The sequence below is a fragment of the Lissotriton helveticus genome, chromosome 9 (assembly GCF_964261635.1).
Source record: "Lissotriton helveticus chromosome 9, aLisHel1.1, whole genome shotgun sequence".
NCBI lineage: Eukaryota > Metazoa > Chordata > Amphibia > Caudata > Salamandridae > Lissotriton > Lissotriton helveticus.
Genome location: NC_136070.1, coordinates 135259703 through 135285789, shown reverse-complemented (window position 1 = coordinate 135285789; position 26087 = coordinate 135259703). Strand labels below are relative to the sequence as shown.

Below are 26087 nucleotides of genomic sequence, written 5' to 3'. Positions count from 1 at the left end.
ACATGCATGCTGCGAAGTCAACGGCTATGGAATCCATAGAGTGGGACACGGAAACGATCAGCTGAGTGTCATCAGCATATGACACCAGCTTAAAACCCCGCTTCTTTATTAATTTGGCCAGAGGGGAGACATAGATATTAAACAGGGTGGGTGATAGGGACGAACCCTGGGGGACTCCTCCTGGAAGGGAAAACTTGTCAGACTGATGTCCATTCCAGTAGATGGTTTGTTCCCTATCGGACAGAAAGGAGAAAAGAAGATCTAACGCTAGGTCTTTGACACCAATATCCTTCAGCCGATGGATAAGTACCTCATGGTTTACGGTGTCAAAGGCCGCTGTGAGATCCAGCAAAACCAGTGTGACCCTGCCTCCTTCGTCCATCCCCTTCCGAATTTCCTCAGCTGCCATTAGTAGAGCGGTCTCTGTGGAGTGATTAGCACGGAAACCGTGCTGGGTGGAATCAAGAATCTGCCACGTCTCTAGATACGATGATAACTGCATGTTCATGGCTCTTTCCACTAACTTACCTGGCAGCGGCAAACAGGAAATAGGGCGGTAGCTCTTCTCATCGGAGGGGTCTAGCTTGGGCTTCTTGAGCAGAGGCCGTATACAGGCCCTTTTCCAGGCCGATGGGAAGATTCCAGAAGTCAAAACCTGGTTCAGAACCGGCAGTAGTAAGCCGGTTATCTCGGCCGGTGCCAGGTGGAGTACAAAAGGGGGGCATGGGTCCATAGGGGAGCCTGACTTGGTGGTTAACAGTAAGTCTGACAGCGAGTTCTCATCAAGTAGGGAAAACCTTGAGAGGTCACCTAATGCTGTGCAGACATCATAGCGCCCATTCAGCTCAACCTGTATGCTGTCCGCTGCTCTAGATAGATCATTATAAACGGATTGGACCTTGTGATGGAAGTAGAGAGCCATCTTATCCGTGAATACTTTGTCTGGTTTGAAGCTGGAGCCCCTAGGGCAACTCAGTAGGGAATTGACTGTAGAGAATAGCTCTCTGCTAGAATGAGCGGCTTGTAGAATCTTGCTCGAATAGTTGGAGGTTTTTGCCTGAATTATTAGCCTCTTATAGCCCTCGAGTGCAGCGCAGTATATTTTCCTCTGATCTGGGTCATAGTTTATTCTCCAGATCCGCTCCTGCTGTCTGCATTTAATTTTGGCAGTTTTTAGGTCTGATGTGTACCATGGAGCAGACACCCGTTTTTGCCGCGCTCTAAGTGCCTTCTACGGTGCCACCAAATTGCCCGTTTTGAGAAGGCTGGCGTGAAGCGACATAGCCGACTGGTTCACATCTGAGCAGGCCTCTATTCTTTCCTCCAGGGCACCCAATAGGTCCGTCCTAGTGACTGATTTCCAAGCCCGAAATTTCTTGGGAGGGGACCTGAGTGGCCTTCTATGAGGGGCAGTAATGAGAGGTAAGGAGAAATACACAGCAAAGTGGTCAGACCAAGGCAGAGGTGTTACCTTTTTTATTACAACACTAGGCATATTGGTGCAGATGCCGTCCAGAGTGTGGCCTGCCAAGTGAGTTAGTACATTAACTATCTGTTTAAGATCGTGACAGGCGACGGTGTCTAAGAGGTTAACAGTCTCCGGGTTGTTTGTATCCTCTAGGTGAAAATTAAAATCTCCGAGGATAGTGTAGTGATCGTGCTCAAGTGCATTTTCAAGGTGAGTTTGTAATGCCACTGCGAACAGGGCCCTCGGGCCTTGGGGACTATAAATTAATAGGCCGGAAAAAGAGGAGGTATTGTCAGCCTTCAAAGTGAAGCTCATTGCCTCTGCGCCATCAAGGCTCTGTGGGGTGGCCTGTAGCTTGAAACAAGATCTATAGATTACTGCTAAGCCACCTCCCCTACATTTTGCTCGATTAATATTTGCAACTGTATAGCCGGATGGTACCGCTGTGCTCCAGTCCCGGTCGCTGCTATTGTTAGCCCAGGTCTCTGTCAGAAACAAAACATCCAAATGTTCTGACTGTATTAGACACTCGAGTTGGTATTTGTGTCTAACCATCGATCTGACATTGAGTAACAAACAGCTTATAATCCTCCTATTATCCCTCACTGGCTTAACGTTTGCCTGACGATTAATCAGAGAGGGGGAATCCCTGCAGGTCCAAGGAGTGGTGTTTTGTCCCTGCCAGGCTTGTCCATTGCTGACACTACCGCTCACAGGCCACGTCTGGCTATCAGTGACTAGGTTGTTACATGTCCCTCTATTCATATTCCAGAGACCCTCTTTGGTGTAGGCTATTCTAGGGATCGGACCAGGGGGTATGGCACAGGGCGCAGTCTGGGCGCAGAGGGGCTTGCCTTTGGCGCGCCGCTGGCGCGCCTGCTGCGCTTGCCCGCTGCGCGGTCGATACATCGATGGTTATTTACAGGCTGGGGGAGGAGCTGCCAGGCGAACCCGGAACTGGAGCGCTACTCTTCAGGCGGGTCGGTGCAACAAGCCGATCCCCGCGGTAGCGGTTCCAGTCCGATTCAAAGACCTGGTATGCACGTGAGTGGGGAGACTTAAAAGCTACAATCTGCCAAACAGTAGGCGCAACGAAAAGAAACTAAAACAAAACTTTAAAAACAAAGGGCAGTTAGGTCAGCAGCAGCCCACCGACCACCGACCACCAGTCCAGATCCACCACAGTCTCCCGTGATTTTGCAATAGTATCAAACAGATCTCATATACACTAGAATGAAACCACCACTATACAGCCCTCATGTTGCCAGAAAGTGTATATAATCAGGAGGAAGTCCGAAGGCAGCAGACCTAGCAGGGCACAGATCCATCAGGACTGGAACTTGAGCCCAGCCCCCTCTGAAACATCAGGATCATATCCTGAATGTTCAGGATCCTTTGAGGAGGAAAGAAGGCTCTCTAGGATGGTGTGTCCAGTACTACCACTATGAACAGAAGGCGCTGTGAGGACTCAAGATGAGACCTGGGCATGCAGAGATGCTTTTGCCTTAATGTGCTCAGGCACCATCTGGGGCACGCTGGCCTTGAGCAGCTAGTCATCTAGGAAGACTGAGATTCCAGACCTTTTCAGAATTGCCACAACCACCACCAGCACCTTGATGAAGACTCAAGGTGCTTATGTTCGAAAGGGAGGAACACAAAATTGGCAGCGTGTGGACCTTACCACAAAATCTAAGTACCTCGAGTGAGATTGCAAGATTGGTTTATGGAAATATACATCCTGCAAGTCTAGGGACATCATGGAGTCTGCTTTGAGTGCCTGAAGAACCGGAACCAGGGACTTTTTCTTGCACACAAATAAGTTACATCCTGAGGTTTAGGAGTAGATGAAGTGCACCATCTTCTTGGAAATTGGGAAGTACTAGGAGTAGCAATCCTACCAATTTCTTCCTCTGGGACAAAGTCCACAGCTTCTTTCTTCAGCAGGACTGTCACATCCTGCAACAGGAGCTGAAGAATATCTTGTGTCTGAAACTAAAGGTGCTTTCCAGGTGCTGCACGGTGGGGGCAGGAAGGATGGCTGCTGGGTTTGGTGATCCAGCCCTATGCCTTTGCCTTTGTATTGGCCCAGTAGTCGGCTGTGCTGTTGTACCAGGTCGGAGAGCGGATGCTGCCAAAAGGCAAAGAACTTTGTATAGCCTTGAAATTTAAGGAATCGTTAAAGACCAAGAGAACGGATAGGAAAACAAGTTACTTACCTGTAACTTCAGTTATCCAGTATTGGTATCTTTTATAGATTCACATGCCTGAATCATTCCCCGTCGTCAAGGCGGGAGGCCCACGGTAAATAAAAAAGCAGTGCAAAAGCACTTTGTAGTAGTAGTAGGCCCTAGAACTAGGCCTGAGGCCTAAATTATAGTAGCCTATCTACATCATTACATCAAAAAGACCAAAGTCTTTGCTCCAACCAATCAGCTCACAGCACCCTCTAGAACCCTCTCTGCAGAGCCAGTTCTCCTCAGATTTTCATAGCACAAGTGGGAAGAAGTATCCCAACCTTAGAGAACTGCCTCTCCGGGGAGGAGGGTGGGTGCATGTGAATCTATGAAAGATACCAATACTGGATAACTGAAGTTACAGGTAAGTAACTTGTTTTCTTATCCAGTATTGGGGTATCTTTCATAGATTCATATGCCTGAATCAGAATAGCAAGCAGTAAACCAGGCAAAGTCGGTTGCGGATGGTGGGAGACTTACTGTATTGCACCCCCATGAATGTACCACTAACAACCAACAATTGCTTAGAGATTGATCTATTAACAACCTTATTGAAAAAAACAACATAGAATTAATGCAATTTCCTACAGGAAATGGAACATTAGTAGCATATAAACTCACTGTATGACAACATATGTCTGCATATTATAAACAATAATTTGAACTTTATGTACTTTAAAGAAGAAACCAATGGTTGTACCCGAATGTATTCCTATGGAAACAGGTGGCGTAACACAGCTTGGCCCACTGCCGCATCATTCTGATTTGCTGATTGTAGGCAGTAGTGTCTTGTAAACGTGTGGACATTCTTCCATGTCGCAGCACGGCAAATGTTCTCAAGCGTCACTCCTGCAAACAAAGCTGCAGACGCTGCCACAGCTCTTGTGGAATGAGATCGAACAGACCTTGTCAATGGTCGGTTAGCCTTGATGTGACAGAACTGGAAGGCAGAGGCTATCCATCTGGAAATCGTAGCTTTTGTGACCGCTTTACCCAATGTAGTCTGACCATAAGCCACAAACAGTTGATCTGATTTTCTTACAGTCTTGGTTCTCTGGAGATAGAACTTTAAGCATCTTTTGATGTCTAAAGAATCTAATGTTCTCTCCGCTGGGGTTGACGGATTTGGAAAGAAAACCCTCAGCTTGACTGGCTCATTTAGATGAAATTGAGAAGGCACCTTTGGTATGAATGTTGGATTCGTCCGCAAAGTGACAGTCTTGGGAGAAATGCATAAAGGGTTCCTTTATAGTAAATGCCTGAATTTCTCCCAATCTTCTGGCGGAAGTTAGGGCTAACAACAAAGCAACCTTCCATGTCAAGAATTTTAGGTCAGCTTTATGAATGGGTTCGAACGGGTGCTTCATCAGCTGTGAGAGAACTGTATTGAGCTCCCATTCTGGTGGTGAAGGCTTTACTGGAGGATAAGCCCTGAAAAGACCCCTCATGAATTGCTTAATGAGCGATGAAGAGCAGAGCGATTGAGTGTCAGCCATCTTCCTGTATCTGGATAAAGCCGCTAAGTGGACCTTTATTGAAGAAAAAGAAAGACCCGATTGCGCCAAATGCAATAAATAGGGTAGTATTTTTTCTGCTGGCGCCTTTATAGGATGTAAATTGTTTGAGATGCACCAAGCACAGAAGCGCTTCCATTTGAGACGATAAGTTTTTAATGTACTCTGGGCTCTTGCTTTCTTTAGAATGTCTCGGCAGTCCTTAGGAATTTGCAGATGCTGAAATTCTAGGAAATTAGGAGCCATGCATGCAATTTCAGCGACTGAGGGTCCGGGTGCAGTATCTGGCCCTCGCTGCGTGATAGTAACGTTGGGGTTACCAACAGCTTGATCGGTGGCTCCTGTGAGAGAAGCATGAGCTCCTGAAACCAATACTGGCGAGGCCACCTGGGAGCAATCAGCAGAAGGCGGCAACTCTCCAATTTCATCTTGCGCACCACTCGTGGAATCAAAGGGATCGGAGGAAAGGCGTAGGCATAACTCCCTGACCATCGCATGGACAGGGCATTCCCCCTTGATCCCGGTTGAGGGTACCTGCTGGCGAAGTACCGGCATTTCTTGTTCTGTTGGGTTGCAAACAAATCCAACATTGGCTTGCCCCATCTCTGAAACACCTTGCTCAATTGGTTGTTGTTCAGTTCCCACTCGTGGCAATCTGACTAGGATCTGCTCAGTTTGTCGGCTAAGGTGTTGTACAGACCCCTGACGTGTTCTGCCTTGAGAGTTATGTTGTGAATCGTCAACCATTGCCATAACTCTTGGGCTTCCCTGGACAATGTTGCTGACCTCGTTCCCCCTTGCTTGTTTATATAAAACATGCTGGTAGTATTGTCCGTTCTGACCAGAACTGAGGATCCTGCGATCCTGGGGAGAAACACTTGAAGAGAAAGAAATATGGCTTTCAACTCTAGACTGTTTTCTCTGCTGTTGAGACCATTTTCCCTGCACCTGTAAATCCAGGAGATTACCTCCCCAGCCCTCCATGGATGCATCTGTCGTCAGAACGAAATCCGGAGGGGCTTGCAAGAAGATTGCACAGCCTTGTCCACCATTGAAGGGCATGCACCATCCTGTCGGTGACTGTGATGATGTCCTCGAAAGAGCCTGTCGCTTGTCGCCATTGAAGATGTAGCTCCTCCTGTAAGGGTCGCATCTTTAGACGTGCTAATGGAATGAGGTTGATGGCCGACGAGCACATCCCCAGAAGTGATGCAAATAGGCGAACTGAAAGTGACTTTTTTCTTGACAGTTTTCTTGCCAAGGCTTGTAGTCGGAGTTGTCTCTCTCTCGAGATAAGAATGCCTTGCATTCTACTGTGTCTAGACAAACTCCTAGGAACAACAGGTTCTGTTTCGGAATCAATTGAGATTTGCTCTTGTTGATTGTAAGGCCTAGCGATGTAAAGAGATTGCGGCATATCGTAATGTCGGATTTTACTTTGGCCTTCGATGGACCTTTGACTAGCCAGTCGTCCAAATACGGGAAGACCTGCACCTTTGCTGATCGAAGGGCTGCTGCTACAGGAGCCAGACACTTTGTGTAAATCCTTGGGTCCGACTTGAGGCCAAATGGGAGGACCTTGAACTGATAGTGGGCGCCAGCTACAGTGAAACTGAGGTATTTTCGATGTTTTGGGTGAACTGGGATGCGGAAGTATGCATCTTCCATGTCCAAGGAAGCCATGTAATCTCCCTCGTTGAGGCAGTTGAGAATGTCTGAGGGAGTGACCATTCGGAATCCCTGCTTCTTGAGATATCTGTTCAGATTGCGCAGGTCTAGCATCGGTCGCCATTCCCCTGATTTCTTTTTTATGAGGAAAAAACGGGAATAGAAACCTGTCCTTCTCTGATGGATTGGGACCTTCTCTACAGCGTTCTTGAGAAGCATTGCTTGAACCTCCTTGATCAGTAAGTGAAGACGAGGGGGAGGGGGACCCCTGGGCGGAGTTGTTGGAGGTTTGGTAATGAACTCCAGGGTGTGACCATGTTGGACTAGGTCCAGCACCCACTGATCTGTTGTTATCTGATGCCATTGGTGTTGGAAGGCAGATATCTTCGCGCCCACGGGAAAATAAGGGATTGAAGGTGGCGCCCAATTGATCTCACTGTTTCTTGTGATTGTCTTGCCCCCGATTGTTCGTGCGCCTTCTTCCTCCTTGGCGAGAGAAACCAGCCGATCCAGACTGGCGATAAGAAGACCGATAGTTCTGGCGGTATTGCTGTTGATATTGCCTGCCTTGTTGGTAATAATTGCCTCTGGACGAATAACCGCGTCCTCTCGCTCCTCTGAACGATCCTCTCTTGTACTGCAATGACCCCAGCGATTTTGCAGTATCCGTATCTGTTTTAATTGCTTGGAGAGCTTCGTCTACATGTTTCCCAAAAAGGGACTCTCCATCATAAGCCATGTCCAGCACTTTCAATTGGACCTCTGGAAGAAAGGTAGTGGCCTTCAACCACCCTTGACGTCTCAAAACAGCCGCTCCTGCCAACTGTCTGAAATTTGTGTTTGCAATATCTAATGCGCAGTCGATGGACTCCGCAGCTGCGCGCTCTCCTTGCATTAATATTTTTCGTGCTTCCTGCCTCTTATCTTCTGGAATGAGTTCCATGAAGACAGCGATTTCTGACCACATTTGGCGATCATAGCGCCCTATAATCGCCAAAGAATTTGCCGCTCTGATGGAGGCCGCCGCCATTGTGGACATTTTTTTACCAATAAGGTCTAAACGTCGCCCCTCTTTATCAGGTGGTGTAGAAATAGGGGTAGCCGGATTCTTCGACCTTTGTTGTTCAGCCTGAGAGATCACCGAATCCGGACGCGGATGACCAATAAGGCATGCTGGACTAGTGAGCGGGGCACGGTATTTCTTATCAATTCTTGGCAACACAGCAGGCACCGAAGGGGGGTTTTTCATTACTTTGAGACCCTCTTTCCAAATATATTCAATAATAGGAATGGCTCGAGATACTTTCCTGGTTTCTTCCTTAAACTCATGAAGAAAACACTCCGTTTGCTCCACAGTAACCGGGAGTTTAAATCTGTTTGCTGCTCTCTGCATCAGATTGTGAAAGCCACCCACATCCTCAGGTGGAGAATCTGAAGGCTGAGGAGTCGGAGGGGATGGCATGGGAATAACAATCATCCCAAGGGTCTTATGAAGGTACATTAGGCAACTACCCTTCCTCAACTTCATCTTCTGAGGACGTGTCCGGGGCTTGTGGAGGCAACTCATGTTGTGTAGGTTCCACAACTGGAGAAAGCGGTGGAACTTGAGATGGAAGAATAGAAGTAGTAGGCTGAGGCATATGTGGCGGAAAGCGTTGTTTGTAATCTGCCAGCATATCCTGTAAATCCTGAATCAGGGTAGGTGGTAAATGGGTGACTTCTGAGACCTTAGGCCGCCTCGGATGTTCCACAGAATGAGGCACTAAAATGTCCTCCTGATAATAATGTTCAGTATAAGTGTCATCTTCATCATCATCTTGACACTTGATGACAAGATCAGATGGGTGACGCGCCACACCAAAAGCTCCTTCATTATCATCATCCTCAAAATCATCTTCTTCGTCATCAGAGTAGGATTCCAGAAGATGAGAGGGCATAAGTGGCGACATGTAAGAACCATGTTGCCTCTTGTAAGAGACGAGTTGAAAGTTCTTCGTTGAAACTGGTGTACAAAAAACCTGATTCCCAGCAATTGGCTTCACTGAAGCTGAATCCATCATCTTTGACGGCACCGGTGACAAAGGTGCAGCTGTCTGCTGAAAAGATGTCGTAGTCGACGGGATTATCGTCGACGAGGTCGACGACGAAGGAAACGTCGTCGATGGAATTGCTGTCGATGGGACTGTCGTCGATGGACTCGCCGTCGACGGGACCGTCGTCGATGGAACTACCGTCGACGGGACAATCGTCGACGGGCTGGTCGTCACCGGAACAGCTGTCGACGGGCTCCTCGTTGACGGGGCAGCCGTCGACTGTTTCATCGTCGATACTTTCTTCGTCGACGAGACGATAGTCGACGGTGGCGTCGATGACTTCGTCGACGAGCTCTTTTTAGACGACGACGGCTTAGTTGACGCTGATGTCTTCGTCGACTAGTCGTCTACGAGAGTTCTTTTGGCCACAATACAAATCTTTGGAGACACAATAGGCGAAGTAATAGATGAAGTGGAGATCATAGCCGTAGAAAAGGAAGTTGAAGTAGAAATAGTAGTCACTGGTGAGGAGACAGAAGGGCTCTTACTCACGGTTTTCTTAGAGGAATCGTTGGTGGCTGAGGCTCCAGAGACAGCAGGTGGGGATCTCTGTGAAGAGCCTGAAGTAGAGTGGGAGGTTTTAGCATGTTTTCTCCCCTCACTTTTCTTATCCTCCTGTGACCTTGACCTCTTACTAGAAGTAGAGGCTTTGTCGTCATCATCCGTGGAAGAGGATTTTAGCCACAAAAGGACTCTGGCCTCCCTATCCCTTAAGGTCTTAGAAGGGAAGGCACGGCAGATCTTACAATTTTTTGCCTCATGTTTGGGATAAAGGCAATAAATACAGTCCTTGTGCTGGTCATCCACATGGACCCTTTTCTTCTCGCATGTTCTGCAAGGTTTAAACAAGGCCTTCTTGTCAGACATCCTGAAGCTCTGAGGAAAAAACTGAGTCAAGACTCAGGGAGACTCCCTTCCACACGACATGCGGTGAAAATCTGAGGAGAACTGGCTCTGCAGAGAGGGTTCTAGAGGGTGCTGTGAGCTGATTGGTTGGAGCAAAGACTTTGGTCTTTTTGACATAATGATGTAGATACGCTACTATAATTTAGGCCTCAGGCCTAGTTCTAGGGCCTACTACTACTACAAAGTGCTTTTGCACTGCTTTTTTATTTACCGTGGGACTCCCGCCTTGACGACGGGGAATGATTCAGGCATGTGAATCTATGAAAGATACCCCAATACTGGATAATAACCCTTCCCACCTAGATTCTCTCAAGAGCCTTGTCCCAAAAGATAATAATCCCATCTAATAGCACATCAATGACGCTCTTGCCAGTACATCATCGTAGAATCCAGTGGATCGAAGCGAAGCATGCCTCCTCAGGGCAATGGATGACATCATGGTACTGCCCTGCTGATTTGATGGGAGGCATTTTAGCCATCCCTCACCACTTCTGTACACTGTTCCCCAAGAAAGGTATGTGAGACTTGGAATCACTAGGTATGCCATCTCCCACACGGCATGCGTATATCTGGCTAGCAGGCTAGTTACATTTATTGACTTCAAAGCTAAGCTGATATAAGAGAAGACCTTTTTAAAAACCACCTTCAGTTTCTACGACTTTGTCATGTGGGGTGGTCATAAACACACCTGGATTCTGCTTAGTGTAGGGCGATGCCCTCACCAGACTTATTAGTGAGTGGTGAGAGGAAAGGAAGGTTGAGTCTGCTGGATAGGGCTTGTACTTCCTTGCAATATACATGTTAACAAGTGGGGCTGAGGCAGGACTTGGTTTTTGTGTGTTTTTTTCCTTTGCAGTTTTAAGAAGTTTAAAATGTCCTTTGCAGTTTTAAGAAGCTCCAACAGGGCATCATTAAAGCGCAAAAGAGGCTATGATGTTGCAAGAGCTGGTCTGAAAGATCTCAGTCAAAATTCTGGACTTCTAAAGTGGGCAAAGGTTGTTTTAAGACCACTACTGCCTTCATAAAAACTGCGTGGAAGGATGTCATGTCTGGAGATGGTCTGTAGAGCTTTACATCTTGACCTCTGGAGATGCATCCAGCCCACAGGCCATAAGGAGTCACTAAATCTGCAGCATCCCTACTAGTGTCTGTATTATGCATCACTGGGTACGCCATTTGCACAGGGTCAGAGTCCTAATGAATTATGTCCTACATCGTTTGACAATGCTGTTGGCATGGAACTGGCTCATGCTGTGAGAGTCCCTGGCTTTCTTTGCCAACTTCTGAGCCTCGATCCATGTTGATGCCAGAGTGTTGGTAATGGTACTTGAGCAGGCCTCCGCGCTGTCAGAAGAGTCACAGTAAAAGGACGTGGCATCAGATTGGACCCAATCGGTGCCAAAGGCCTCTCTAAGGGGAAATAATGGGAAGAATGTGTGCAAGACAGAACCACCAGTGGAAATCCATATAGAGGGTAAACTGGACCCATGGTGCCCTAAGACACATGAACGGGCCTGCCTGAACTGTGCCCTTTTGGCATGGAGGCAATGAGCCGGATTGGTTCAAGGCACCACAAACTTTAGATATGCTAGCACTGGTGTTGAAAATAGTAGAAGCTGCAAAGGGCTCTGTGATGGATGCCAGAGTGGGAGTATCCACCATGGGAGGCTACTCGGAGAGGGTAATGTCCACGTGGCCCAGCTGCTAGGACGATTCCGTGGGGTGCTGTGTGCATCAAAATGACTTAATCAGGGCTGACATTGGTTTAGGTTTCCTCCTTTTCTCTCTCAATTATTTCTATGGAGGAGAGGAACGTGACTTGAAGGAAGAAGGACTTTTGAATGCGACCTGTGTTGAGCCCACATAAAAAGCTTGACCTTACATTCCTTAATGACTCTGGGGTGTATGAGGGAGCATTTGTCACATGACTTCAAATCGTGCTTCAACCCAAGGCACCATAAACAGATGTTGGGGGGGTGGGAAGGTGGGGGATCTATCCACTGCAGGTGAAACAAAGTTTAAATCCCAATTTATTTTGCAGCGGCATCCCTACATACAGCGCTGAAGAATTTGTAAGAAAACCCTTTGTAAAACATAGAACAAGCATTTGCAATGCAATAGGCCTCGCATTAACTCGAGTTTTAGCTATTGACATTGCAAATGACAATGCCTTTTAGTTTTGTTTTTAAAACATAAATAAAAGGCATTGACATTTACAATGCCAATAGCTTAAACTCTGGTAAATACGAGACCCATTGCATTGCAAATTCTTGTATGCTATTAAAATCGAAAAAGAAAACATCACAATGACGATATGGCTTTAACAAGCCGACCCTATTGCCTTTGCCAGTGCTTCTTAACAGTATGAGATAAATGAGTGACAGCAGTGATTTTGTTGTGAATAATTGGAATTGCAACTATTTCATTCCTGAAAGTCAGTCAGAGACCGTAAATGAAACATTACTAAAGTCTATGGAAGGTCTAGTGTTCTTCAGTGGCTCAGTCACTCCCGTTCTCTCCTTCACATTACTTGCAGTTCTCTCCTTCACATTACTTTGCAGTCTCTCACTCATCTGGTCCCTGCTTCTGAAATGCTCCCTCCACATATCTCACACGTCACATCGTTCCCTTTCATAAGTGACTTCTGAAGTCTCTCTCTCTCTCTCTCTCTCTCTCTCTCTCTCTCTCTCTCTCTCTCTCGCGCGCGCTCTCTCGCTCTCTCCCTCCCTCACCCCCCCTCACCTGTAAATGTAGCCATTTATTTTCCTTTGGGGCTGTCAATGTTTGAACAGCTGTGCGCCTCCTTCACCTATACTGGTAAGCACAGTTGGAAAACCTCTAACTATCTTTCTGTGCTTTTTGCAGAGAGGCCAAGGATTGGATGCTCAAAGAGTCTGAACACCTGTTTGACCAAGTGACAGGCACTTTGAGAAATTCTCGCGATCTTCCAACCTGATCTCCAGAGCTCTCAATCGTGCCCTGCCATGAGCGCCCACTCACACCTTGCACTCACACAGACATCTAGAGGCAAACACTTCACAGTATGCGCTATCGAAGAGTCAGTCATGCGTTGCACGCAGAACTGCAAAAACACCGTATCGGGGGAAAAAAATTATAGGAAACGAAAGGTGAAGTAAAAGAAGGGTTTTTATATTTGATCAATGCTTTCGCGGTATAGATAAGGCCCGGTTTTAAAAATTCCCGGGTCTGAGACTCGTTCCACTCTAAGCGCTGCTCGCAACTCCATTTTGTCGCACCCGTGTTTCTAAATTCGCATCAGTGACACGTTCCTGACTCAAGCATCTCTACACACCCTACTCCGTCCCTTCCCTGAGCATCTCTCCACAGCCCCACCGGTCCCTCAGAATGTAAGTAATTCATGTTACAAGATCTCTCTTTCTACCTGGCCTGACCGATTGTTGGCAGGGTGAGTTGGAATAGGCACAGACCTCTGCAGCATATCAAAACTCACACTTAAAAAAACAGACCAGTGTGTTTCCAGAAAGTGGCTAACAACGCACACTGAAGGCGAAACTACCACGAAAAAGGATATTTTGCCGCTGTTTTTTAAAGAGAATAAACAACAACAGAGACTACATGAATAACGTGCATGTGAAGAAGAAACATTAATTTACGCTGGAGGAAAGGCAAAACAAGCGCTCGCCATTGCGGGAAGGCAGCCCCTTGTTTAAATTTGCATCGCGCTTTCACTTTAAGTGAAAGCGCGATGCAAAAATAAACACGCGGCTGAGAGGTAAGAAATTGCTTCAAGACAGCCGTGAAGCAGACGACCCAGTCCGGATGGGCCTGATGAAAAGAAGAAAGGACGGTAACCAAGTAGCCTCCTTTTCAATGGGAAGCCAGCGTTTACCATAAACGCTGACACGACCCAATGAAAATGAGGGGCGGGGCTACAAGTCCCTTTGTAAAATCTCCTCTACCGCAATATGTCTCGCCGGACGACAGCGCATATGCGCTGCAACGCTAGGCAAGACCTAACAAATTAGAGAAATCATGGATAGCAGCTTCAGATCCTCATTCAGAGGCTCGGACAAAAGAGAACTAGGGTCAGTGCACTGGGGTTGGTACTGTGGTGTCCCTTGGGCCTCACTTTCGGTGCCAACATGGAGGCTGCACCTATTACTGGCAAAGGAGAGCTATGAAAAGATTCCCGATCCACTCTGGTATTTGGGGATATTGAACAAGCGGGCAATCTGCAGCCAGAAGTATTCACCAGAAGAAATGTAACAACTATCCAATTACCTTACCAGGTGAAATATGCCATGCACAAACTTAGCAACTTCCACTGTCAGACAACCATCAATGTTCTAGTGGCAAATTGTCATTCTTTAAGAGGGACATAGGTGAGGTCCCATTGATAGAACCAATCTGACTCCAGGATTAAAATACTTTTCCAAGAACGGTCACACTGTCCAGACCCTTCTAGGTAGTGGAATACATATTGGAAGACTTGAATCCTTTAAGGTTCCCACAGTCTACAAGTAACAAACACCACATCATTATTATTGTCACACAAAATAGTAAAGGACTATTGCATTGTTAACAGTCAAACCGCCCTTTAATTAATATTCTAATCCTAGAGTAGACGGAGGTGGCAGCCATTTTGATTTAACTACTATGGCAACTGATGCGGTTCATTAATAATATATAAAAACTGCAAACAAAAACTTTTTTGTACAAAGGAGCGGCTCAGCAGCAAAATGCAGCTTCTGGTTCCTCCAATAAAACAGAAGGAAGAAATGAAAAAGAAGAAGTAAGGCTTGGTAGAATGTGCAGCGGTGGAGTGAGCCGGGTAGTCAGGAAGTTAAGTACACGCTGATGAGAAATAGGAGCAGTGGGGCAGAGCGACACAGGAGCAGGGAGAGGGCGAATGCATACAAAAAGGAGGTGCGAAGGACTGGGTGTAGGAAGCAACAAATTAGCTTAGGGTCAGTGGGGAGTAACATGGAGAGCTCGACTGAGCCAGATTGTGAAGGTGCAATCAGCATTCAGGGTGAGAGCAATATAAAAAATAGTTTCCTGATATGAAGTTATAGAAAGATACAAGTCTTCAAATCAAAAGGATAGCAAAGAAGCTTAACACAAGAAGAGGAGGAAAGAAAGAAATCAAATAAGATGCAAACAAATTGGATTTACAAGAAAGCCATTCAATGTTAAGCAATAGACTTACCAAAGACCACTGTAAGTATTGGTATTGTTCACAATAGGTATTTAAACCCTTCCATGCTCATGACGAGCTCAGCTCGTCATGCAGTACACTGCTCCTGTGCTCATGACGAGCTGAGCTCGTCATGAACAATGGGATTTCAAGAAGATCAGCACCAAGGATGAATTGCCTTAGCACAGATGTGGTTAAGCAAACACAGCAAAAACCTGTCTTTAGGTGAGACCTAACAAGAATAAGACAAAACCACTTTCACCTGTCCATGTTAAGCTCCTATATAGCTTTGAAGTATTGAAAAGTAACTGCTGAGCTATTAACATATGCAAACTACTTTGTATGAGCTATTTTAACAAATTCCTTACATATCGCTTGCAAGTGCATGGGTGTATTTTAGGAAATAAAAGGTTGACCTTACCTGTTTCCAATTTTTTTCTTGCAAACATTACATACTTTCTCCTCTGTAATGATACATTTCACTTGTTGGTGTGAGATCCTCTCTTCTTGTACCTAAACCAGGAATGGGTAAATAGAAAGGGTCACTCACCTATGTACCATTAAATGGTTCCAGCATTCAAAATACATCAACGTTTACGCACATATCTCTAAACAGAATGTATACAGAAAAAAAAAAAAGGACATTCCCTTATCTCACACTTTTAGCCAATTATAGGGGAAGGTTTAATTTAATAGAAAAAAGTTTGTGTCTGTTTTGTGACTTAACTAATGAGGTGGATGGAGGTATGACAATGGGTAGTGATATTTTTTCTGCTGTGGTAGGCAGTGGAGGTGAAAATCATAGGCCTTGAAAAGGATGTAGCAGGAGTATTTGCTAGTTATCATAAACCCAGTGTTTCTTGAGGACACACTATTTTCTAGTGGGCATATACTTTTGCTGCTAAGGAGAACTAAAGATCCCGAGTACTGTGAGAGACCCTGAAGTATTGGAATAAGGTCTTTGTAAGCATATTGGCTAGATGGACAATATAGTTACAATGCTGTGCTGTTAAAAGCAGCAACTGCTACCTCGCTCATTTGAAATATTCAGAGAATTATGGTGTAACATGCATATTTTGGCCCTATTCATTTCTTTTTAATTCCCACGGAGGAAAACCTGAAGATTGCTCTGCAGGCCAAGCGATGCATACTTTGCAATATGGAAGGGTATTACCACCCACTAACCACCAGACACTGTATGAATGAGCTACTGAAAAAATTATATTTAGGAATAATGAAGTTGGAAAGATGTACTAGCACAGGCGTAACATATGGTTTGTTTAAGTGTGTAGGAAATACTACAAGTGGCATGGAGTGCTTCAGAGGTATATTGGATTTGACGTGAAATAAAAAAGATAGACCTTTGCTGCTGATCCAAAGGTATTGGCCTGGCAAAAGATACACACACAACAGTACTGACCAGGTAAAACGGTCAACCTTCCAATCTAAGAATTCCAAGGTCAGATGTGGTTTTCCACCAGGATCCGTCTGGTCTCTAGTACTAATATTTATTAGTGCAACAATGCCCTAAAAATAAGGTTCATGACACTGGCACCTAGGTTCACCTAAGGTTACAGGTAGGGTCTGAGTTTTGGTAACGTGTATCCAACACCAGTAGAGGTTGCACCAGAACTGACTTAATGCCTACAAAACAAAGGTCCTGTAACTTGGCTAGACCGCCTGTGAAACACCATTCATCTTACTAGTTACAATGCCCCCGGTCACCACAAGTTCTTTCCATTACATAAGGCAACTCCAAAGCCTTCTAAACTGCTAACAGCTTGCAAGATAGCGAAGAAGAGAAACCATAGTCATATCTTGTGTGAACCTATGCAATGCCATCTAGCCTGAGAACATCTGAACGTTTCCAGAAGTAAAAGTAACCTATTTGTAAGTTTAAATACTTCACCATCAAAGGAACTGCCACTGAATTCATGAAAAATGAAATGCTTAGACCTAAATGCAAGATCTCACAACAGTATTTTTCTGAAATGTTTTTATTTATATGCATAGCCAAAGGCCTACCCCCGCTCTTATTTTAAATATAGGTATTCAAATCAAATCAAATCAAAATAAGCTTTATTCGATTATCACAAGGATATCATAAAAGCGTACATTACATTAATCAATTTATAATTAAAAGTTTAAAAAAAGCAAATGTAAATCCATAAAAGAAACATGAGTTTCAAGGAACAGAGGGGTTACATTTTCCATAAAAACAATAAAAGAACGATAAATAATTATGCAAATCCATATGTCCCATCGTAACAGATTCCTAAATTAACGAATTTCTGAATTTTAGCAGCAATTTCAAAAAATTTCCCATAGTAAATATCACGTCCCTGTTCTCCAGTTGTTGTAATCGGTCAAAAGCATCTTTACAAGACCGCAGACCCCAGGTCTTCAATAATGGTCTCAATAAGGATTTTCTAGGGACTAGGTAATATTTACAAAACAATATAAAATGGATATTGGATTGGGGTGAAATGTCATCGCATGGGCAAGGGGGCAAATTTCGGGACCAGTCATTGCAGGAGGGGAAAGTAATAAGCCGAAAAAAGGAGCCCAGTCTGAGTCTAGAGAGGAGCATTCTTGAGAAGCAAGTGATGTCAGAAAAAAGGTATAATTGTAGACCCTGGGACAAGGTAATCCTTTGAAAATCCAAGACAGTTTTATGAGATTTTTGAATAGTCCATCTTTTTGCCTCTAGGTGATCCATTAGGAGCTTTCTCAAAGCTTTCCGGGTAATATGCTCCAAGCTCAGAGGGTCAGTGAAATACTCTGGGCGACCAATTTCAAAGCAAAACCTTTTAACGTATGACAACCATTTTATATGTTTAGCCCCACATAGTTTTTGGCTGTCAACAATTATTTCTCGGTTAAAAGCTGTCTCTGTGGTGGTCCAAATCTTGTGCCATAAGAGAAAGGGCTCAGTCTTAATTACGTCAGAAATAAACGGTAGCCCCAGCTCTATATGGATCATATAAATAGATGTTGACTTCGGGATCCCTAGCAAGTACCTTAGGAACTGGTTTTCAACTTTCTGGATAGATGTTATAGTGTCAATTCCCCAGATGCCAGCCCCGTAGATTGCCGTTGCTACACATTTTGCTTTATAGATGGTAATAAGCTGCTTGACAGGTCTCCCCCCTATTTTGCTAGCAAAGTCTCGCAAAGCCCCAGTCGCTCTAGTAAAGGCAAGCGTCCTGGCTTTTACAGCAGACTGCCAGGTCACCTTTCTATGAAAATAGATACCCAAATAAGGAAATTGTTCTACGGTATCTATTTTTTGTCCTTCAATAAATATCGGACATCGGATTTTCTTGGTACCCTTACTGCAAGCCAGGGAAAAGGTCTTACCGATATTTACTTTCAGACCCTTTTCTTGCATGAAGTGAGTGAATTTCGTAACAGCCCTTTGCAGCCCCAACCTTGTTTCAGACAATATAGCTGCGTCATCGGCATATAACAAGATTGGGACGGCATGACCTTCCACCTTAGGGTAGTCACATTCAACCCTCCGCATATGGTCGCCAACAGCGTTTATGTAAAGAGAGAAGAGCAGGGGGGCTAATATGCACCCCTGCCTCACACCTCTAGCAATGGTGAATCTAGGGGAACATTCCCCTCTCTGTCCGTACCGCACCCTGGCCCCCGCATCTCTATACAAGTCCATGATAAAGTTAAGAATGGATGAGTTCAACCCCAGTTGCTTAAGAACACTCCATAACTGGTCATGGTCGACACAGTCGAACGCAGAGCTCAAATCTATAAATGTTACAAAGAGGTTACCATTTTTAGCCTCCACGTATTTTGACATTAGAAAGTATAAATTCAAACTCTGTTCGATTGTGCCCCTACCAGTTCGAAAGCCATATTGAAATCTAGAAAGTACATCCGCCTCCTCTGTCCAGATTTGGATACGTTTTAAGATGATACGTCCCGCGACTTTCATTAGCGCATCAAGCAAGGAGATAGGCATGTACCCTCTTGTTACCGTCCTATCTCCTTTTTTATATATGGGTACCACAATGGCCTCTGCCCAAGTTGGAATTTGACCATAAGCATTTGCGCAGTTCAAGGCAGAAGTTAATAGCGGGGCCCAAAAGTCTATTTCGGCCTTGAAGACATCCACTGGAATGGCGTCTGGGCCGGGGGCCTTGCCAGAAGGGCTCTCTCTAATGGCGAGAGTAACCTCCTCACATAGGAAAACAATATTAGGAGATCCCTCTCTCAGGCCCATTATGGTACTATTGAAAGAAGGAGTGGGATCCGCTGGAGATGTGTCAGAAAGACTAGGTTTGCTATACAGCTGTTGGAAATATGCAGCCCAAGTATCTCCATCAATTGCCAGATCTAACCTCCCCTCGGGCATTTTGACCCACAGAAGTGGGGCTTTAACAAATTTCCAAAAAGCTGAGGAATCACGGCTTTCACTAGTTGACAACAGTGTCTGCCAAGCTTCCGCTTTCAAAGATTTTTTCCTACTCTTTATGGCAAGGCGGTACCGAGATCTAGCCTGACGAATCTCCAATGATGACTTTGGTGTAGATTGTAAGGCTTTCTTCAGAATTTTTAAAGCTCGCGTGCAATCTTTATCAAACCATCCTTTTGGAGTAAAATTACCTGGCTTGAACTGATGAGTAAGTAGCTTTTTTAGACTTTCTTGAATTTTTAAAAACGCTTTAAGGATTTTTTGGGGGTGTTCAATCGGGGACAGACAAATGTGCACCTCGTCCCACCTCAACTGCAAGAGGTTCTTAAGGAAGCTTGCGGGATACATTTTTTCCCATTTTAGGGTATAGCCATTTGTCGCCCCTAATGTGATTGGTTGCTCATAAGTTATGGGATGAGAATAATGGCGAGTAGTAGAAGATGGTAGGAGGATAGAAAGAGCTAAGGGATAATGGTCACCATATAAATGGTCAAGTGTATCCCAAGAGGATATCAGGGAAGCGTATGTTTTGGAAAAAAGTACAAAATCAATGGTGGAATTTGTACCTCTTCCATGAAAGGAAGGTTTGAAGGGTTTCGGTGGGAAACATAAATCATTTGCAAAGGCTAAATTAAAATGTGCAAAAAAATTATTTAATACCTCCCCTGTTTTAGAGTGCATAAAGTGATTTGGTGATCAGTTTCATTATCAGGGGTGGAAGAAAACTCACATAGTCCCATTTAGGCATGTTGACGGGAATAACAATTTAAATCGCCCATAAAAGCAATAACCCATTCACCCCCGCACTGCTCTTTAATAGACACAACAGTGTTGGACAATTCATTTAATGCTCTCTCCAAACCCTGTAATGACATGTTGTTATAGATGTTAATTATTAACAGGTTCAGTGATATGCCCATTTGAATGGCAATTATTTGATAATACTCCCTGAGGAGATATTTCCGAACCCTCAACCCCCCAACTACATTAACATATATACACAACCCCCCCCTATTTCTTTCTTGCTTACTTTCTGACGCCGGTGAATGGAAGGTTTGAAAGCCCAAAAGATGTACCGGGGTTTGCACCCACGTCTCCTGAAAGCATAAAACTGAGAAAGAGCTAACCACAACAAGCCAAGGTGGTAAAGCTATTTTAGTGGTAATACCAGCCACATTCCAACTAAGGATCTGGATTTCAGGGAATGTGACTCGATTCTCGGGATGACTATAAAAGGACACTGTGTTATTTGACTGATTTACACATGGTAATATAGGTAAGGAGTCCGAAAAAGCTACTCGGTTTTCTGACCCTTTATCATCTAACTTAGTACACGGGACGATACAACCTGAAGGTACTACATTAAAAGTGGTGCCAGCTACATTCCCCTTCTCGTAGCTATCATCAGGAGTGAAAAGTCATTCAATGTCGTCCAGGCCAGAAAGTGGTGCATATTGGTTGTGACAAGGGATGTTCCACTGAGGTGTTGTAGGTGGCGGACAATGACCATATCCGGCAAAGCCATGTGGAAAAGAAGAAAGAAATCTGTTTTCCATGGGTCTTGGCCTGAAGGGATAGGGGTTATAAGATGGTCTTTAATGCTGGGGGAAAGGGTAGTTATCATAGCACTGTTTAAGGCGATATATTTTACGGGGCATTAAGGCTTCAGGATAGAAGTAACTCACAACTTTAGGTGTAATCGTCCCCCTATTGTAGTCAGAGAACCAGTCCCTAATGTGCGGAATAACTCTAGAGTCTTTAAAAGTAATAATTACAATATCGCCCTCAATGTCCTTTGGGCGCACTCCAACCCAGTTTGTTCGTCGCACAGTGATAATGTCACCATTTATGTGGGGTGGCAATGGCCTGTTTTTACATAGCCAATAAATGACTTTGTTCTTTAGACTAGTATGATTTTCAAGGGATCCTGTTGGTAAAGGTAGGACCCCTGTTAAAATGATGACATTATTAGAAGCAGCTGGGGGTAAATCCACATTTCTTTCGCGTGGGACTCTTGTTGATTTAAATCCATCCTTGTTCATCACGGGAAGGGTCTTTTTATTCCCCATTCTGGCTGATTCCATAAGTGAGTTTATTTGAGAAGACTGTGACTGTGGGTTTTGGGGCTTCTTCATTGAGACGGTGGGAACCTTAGTGTTTGCTGGTTTCTTTTTAACAAGAGGGGTTTGCGCAGTAGTAGTATTTACTGCGGGTGTTATTTTAGCCTTATTTGATATTTTTTCTGCCTCCTTTATGGTAGTTGATTTTGCTGCATCCTTTCTTAATGGAGTTTGTTTTTAATTTAGGGCCTTCAGTAAGTATATCCAATTGGGCACCTATTCTCTTGACTCTCTCTGCTATGGGTAGCAGTAAAGCTTTCAGGAGGTGTTCCATCACATCAACAAAATCTATCAAGGATGGTGGAACAAGGGAATGATTTTTATTAACGGAAGTAGTCGAGACCCCTTCTGCAATTTTAAGTAGTTCTTTTCTAAGGGAGTCTTTGGAAGGCAATAGATTACAGGCGGGGCTGGGTATTTTTCCCCGAGCCTCTTCTCCTTCGTTTTTTTGGAGGTGAGCGGATAACTGCCTGTTTCTTTTTAGAAGGATTATTTACAGTTAATGATTTAGGATCCACAGGAGGAAGAGTGCGTAATTGCACTTGCTGATCAACACCCAAGCCTGTTTGTGACCCGGTAAGACTTTGACTAGTGTGTACAAGCGCCTTTGGAGTTGTGGGGGTATTAAGGTCAATAGGATCAATAATTAGATTGCTAGGGGGAGGTAGATCTAACTGAGCGGCAACGGATGTTGACAAAGTGGCATTTTTTGGGGACGAGCTAACTTGAAATATTAAAGGAATACTCTCAGTGTTAAACAGATCAGCGTCTATATTTTCCATAGAGACATGATCTATGTGTGAGACAATGGTATCCTGGGTAAGAGAGACAATTGCAGTATTTTTTAATAGCTCAATGGAAAGACGACGAGCAGCACGCCGCTCAGCTAGTGCAATGTCTCTATCGACGTCTGTAATTGCTCTGGTAAAATATTTATCTAATGGACCCAAAATGGATACACCTACTCTAGATGGATAGTCATCAACTACAGAAGTCGACATTTCTGCTGCCAGTGACTGGGATACGATAAGGTTCTGTACAACCAGGAACAGAAGAGTAGACGTTGGAGAGTATGCCAAGCCAAGCCTTGTTTGGCCTTGAAGGGCCGTAGAGGGCCCGCCCTTTGCCCGGGCTTCGCCCCGGGCGTCCCGCTCGCGTCCCGCGACGCTGAGGGCTCAAAGCTTTATCGGCCCCTCCTGGCGCGTGAGACGCTTCAGGGCAACGCGCCGCCGCAAAGGCTGCCGGGACACGTAGTCCCGGGGCGGCGGCGCGGTTGGTGGCGGTGAGACCAGCTGTTGGCGCTGTTGAATGCTCAGGCTGCCCTCTGCCTCGTCTCGTGTGAGTTCTTCAGTAAGGTATGTCTCCCCCCCGCTCCACCGAGGGCTCAAAGCTTTATCGGCCCCTCCTGGCGCGTGAGACGCGTCAGGGCAACGCGCCGCCGCAAAGGCTGCCGGGACACGTAGTCCCGGGGCGGCGGCGCGGTTGGTGGCGGTGAGACCAGCTGTTGGCGCTGTAGAATGCTCAGGCTGCCCTCTGCCTCGTCTCGTGTGAGTTCTTCAGTAAGGTATGTCTCCCCCCCCCGCTCCACCGAGGGCTCAAAGCTTTATCGGCCCCTCCTGGCGCGTGAGACGCGTCAGGGCAACACGCCGCCGCAAAGGCTGCCGGGACACGTAGTCCCGGGGCGGCGGCGCGGTTGGTGGCGGTGAGACCAGCTGTTGGCGCTGTAGAATGCTAAGGTATTCAATACATTAAATTAAACATGTTGAGGCTTCAAGTCACCTGATCATGAAAAATGCTTTTGTCCCCAAAAATTCTTTATTTAAATCGTCAAACAAAAAATAGGCATGTTACATCTATGTTGGTCGAATACATGATCACATATTGACAGAGTTACAGAAGACAGTAACTACCCCAGGGGACCGTTTCAGGAGCAAACTGTTACGTGTTGTCTGAGCAAGAGAAGTCTTACCTGACACAAGACTGTCAGGTATCTCATCCGAAGTGGCCAACATCCATTACTGTTCACTCCAAATGGAGGTGTTAATGATGTCCTCCACAAATAGTTGCAATACCAGTCATATGAGATAACCTCCCCCTTTCCCCAGATGGATGAGGGCGGTAGGAGTGCAGGAACAGTAAGAAACTGGATTATTTGGGGAGTGGGTGTAGGAAGCTGGCTCTGTACATACTATACCAAAATGAGGTATAGTGAGCACAGAGTCGAGTGGAACCCCAAAGGTAGGCAGAGGTAAAAGTAGATAGCACCTTACTCTCTATTTGCAGTAGTGTGGGCGAGCACTAAAGCTTTATCAGAGGCTAGTGTTAAGCATTGGTTGTACACACTCAATCAGCAAATGATGTTAAAGACTGAACTCAGACCAATTTTGTTTGTATAAAAATATTAAGTTATTTTATTTCTAGAACCAAGTCAAGCCTGGTACAAGTAAGTGAAATAAATGCTTTGCAAAATCTTATGCAGTGTTTTATAATTGAATGCAAGTTCAAATGCAATTGATCGAAATACACTTAAGTTAAAATGTCGAAATTACTTTTCAGATTACTATTTAAGTTACTTTTTCTACTCCTTGTGATACGCCTAGATGTCACACTGGGACATTTACTGGAGAAACGGTATGTAAAAATCAGTTCTAGTTTTTCAGGTTTTCATACAAATCAACTACACACACCAAACAATTTTCAAAGGAAAACAGTCAATGTATTCCTATGGATAGAAATTAATTTATCAGATAATAGGCAAGTACTCAGTCTTTGGGGTTGAGTTTCTGGGGTTAGAACAAGTGTTGCCCCAGTGTCAAGGATGCACTCTCAGAGTACCCTCAGCGGCACTAGGGCGGCCAGGTGTAAAGTGCTGAGGCCCAATGTTATCCAACGGGGGTCTCCAGTTGGTGGCTGCTCTCGAGCAGGCCACAGGGTAGTGGGAGAAAAGCTCCTGGGGTTTAGCTCAGGGCAAATGGGGATCCGTTTTAGCACACAAGGTGCACCCGCAGCAGCGCAGGGGCGGCTGGGGGCAGGGTGCTGTTTTGGTGTCTGGTGCCCTGTTTTCAATGGGGAATCTCGGTTTTGTTTTTTAGCTACAGGCTCGGTCCAGGAATACTTCCAGGAGGAACCAACAGCTGGGCAGGTAAGTTGGAGGGCTCAGGGACGTAAGTGTACCTCGAGCTTTTTTCTCCAGGGTGCAGGGCGGCTGGATGCAGGGGTGTTTTGAGGTCGGATTTAAACCTTACCGGGCCACTCGCGGTTGTGGGTGGGGGGTCCTGTGCAGAGGCTGCAGGCTACGTCAGGGAGTCCTGGAGGAGTCGACCCACGGTGGACTCAGACTCTGGAGTGCTGGGGGACCTCGCTGGGACTGGTGAGCCACTCAAACTCGGGCCATAGGTGACGGGTGCAGTGGTGGTTCCAGGCATCTGGTTTCTTTGTCCTCAGCTCAGAGTCTTGCTTCGGAGATACTTTTGAACTGAGCTGCTGTTCACAGGAGATCCGGTCTTTGGTGAAGGCAGTCAGTCCTCCCAAGTGTTCTGAAGGTCGCTGGCTGCAGGACAAGGCGGCTTTTGGCGCAAGATCTCTGGAAACTGCAGACGGGCTGGTGCCAAGTCAGTTCTTCTCTGCAGTCTCCTCTGCTGGGAGTCTCCCTTCGTCTTTCTTCGTAGGTTGCAGGAATCTGCCTTCTTGGTTCAGGGGTGTCCCCTAAATACTGTATTTAAGGGGTGTTTTAGGGGTCTCGATGGCAGTAGCCAATGGGCTACTGACTTTAGGGTGACTACACCCTTGGTTTGCTCCCCCCACGTGGGGGAGTGGGCACAATCCTTAATCCTGATTGGGGGGTGCCTGCCATCAGCAAGATGGCGGGAACTGAAGAGAGGGCTTCATTTTGCCTTCCCCACCTGAGGGGTGGGGTTGGCAGAAGTGGCCGCGCCTTTGGGCTGGCTAATTTTCACTGCATGTCTTCCCGCGGAAAAGGAGGGGAGACAGGAAGGGGGCCTTCTCCTGTGGCAGGAGAGACTGGAGGTCGCTTTACAAGATAACTTAGAAGCTCCCCTGCTACAGATGGCTCTTCCTGGCCTGGTGAAGGTGTGACCAACTCCGCACAGGAAAGGCTATGTTTCTGGGCTTAGGGAGAGAAGGCTCCCACCCCAGTGGTCCAGAAACAGGTCTTGTGGTGGCAGGCTGGTGTGTGTACCAGTCAGGGAACCCACCAGAGGCTGGTCGTTTTTCTGGGGGCTTCTCTAAGATGCCCTCTGAGTGCATTTTTCATTAAATCCCACACTGGCATCAGTGTGGATTTAATGTGCTCAGAAGTTTGATAGGCCCAGTTTTTAGTAAAGCCATAATGGTGCTGTGGAGTTCGTAATGACAAACTCCCAGCACCACATACTCTAAACCCCTTCGCTGCTAGGCCTTTCCCCCAATGAGCTAAGCCTTATTTTGGCTATTTGGGGTAGTTTGTGCTTA

At 45.7% G+C, this 26087-nt stretch overlaps 1 protein-coding gene across 3 annotated transcripts in view; it reads right to left on the bottom strand.

Moving 5' to 3' along the window:
* VPS39 (VPS39 subunit of HOPS complex) overlaps positions 1-26087 on the bottom strand; it is a 334794-nt gene that overhangs the window by 12447 nt on the left and 296260 nt on the right. For all 3 annotated transcript variants that reach the window (XM_078659635.1, XM_078659637.1, XM_078659636.1), the window contains one exon: positions 15484-15575. In XM_078659635.1, coding sequence (XP_078515761.1) covers positions 15484-15575 — 92 coding nt within the window. The remainder of the gene's footprint in view (positions 1-15483; positions 15576-26087) is intronic.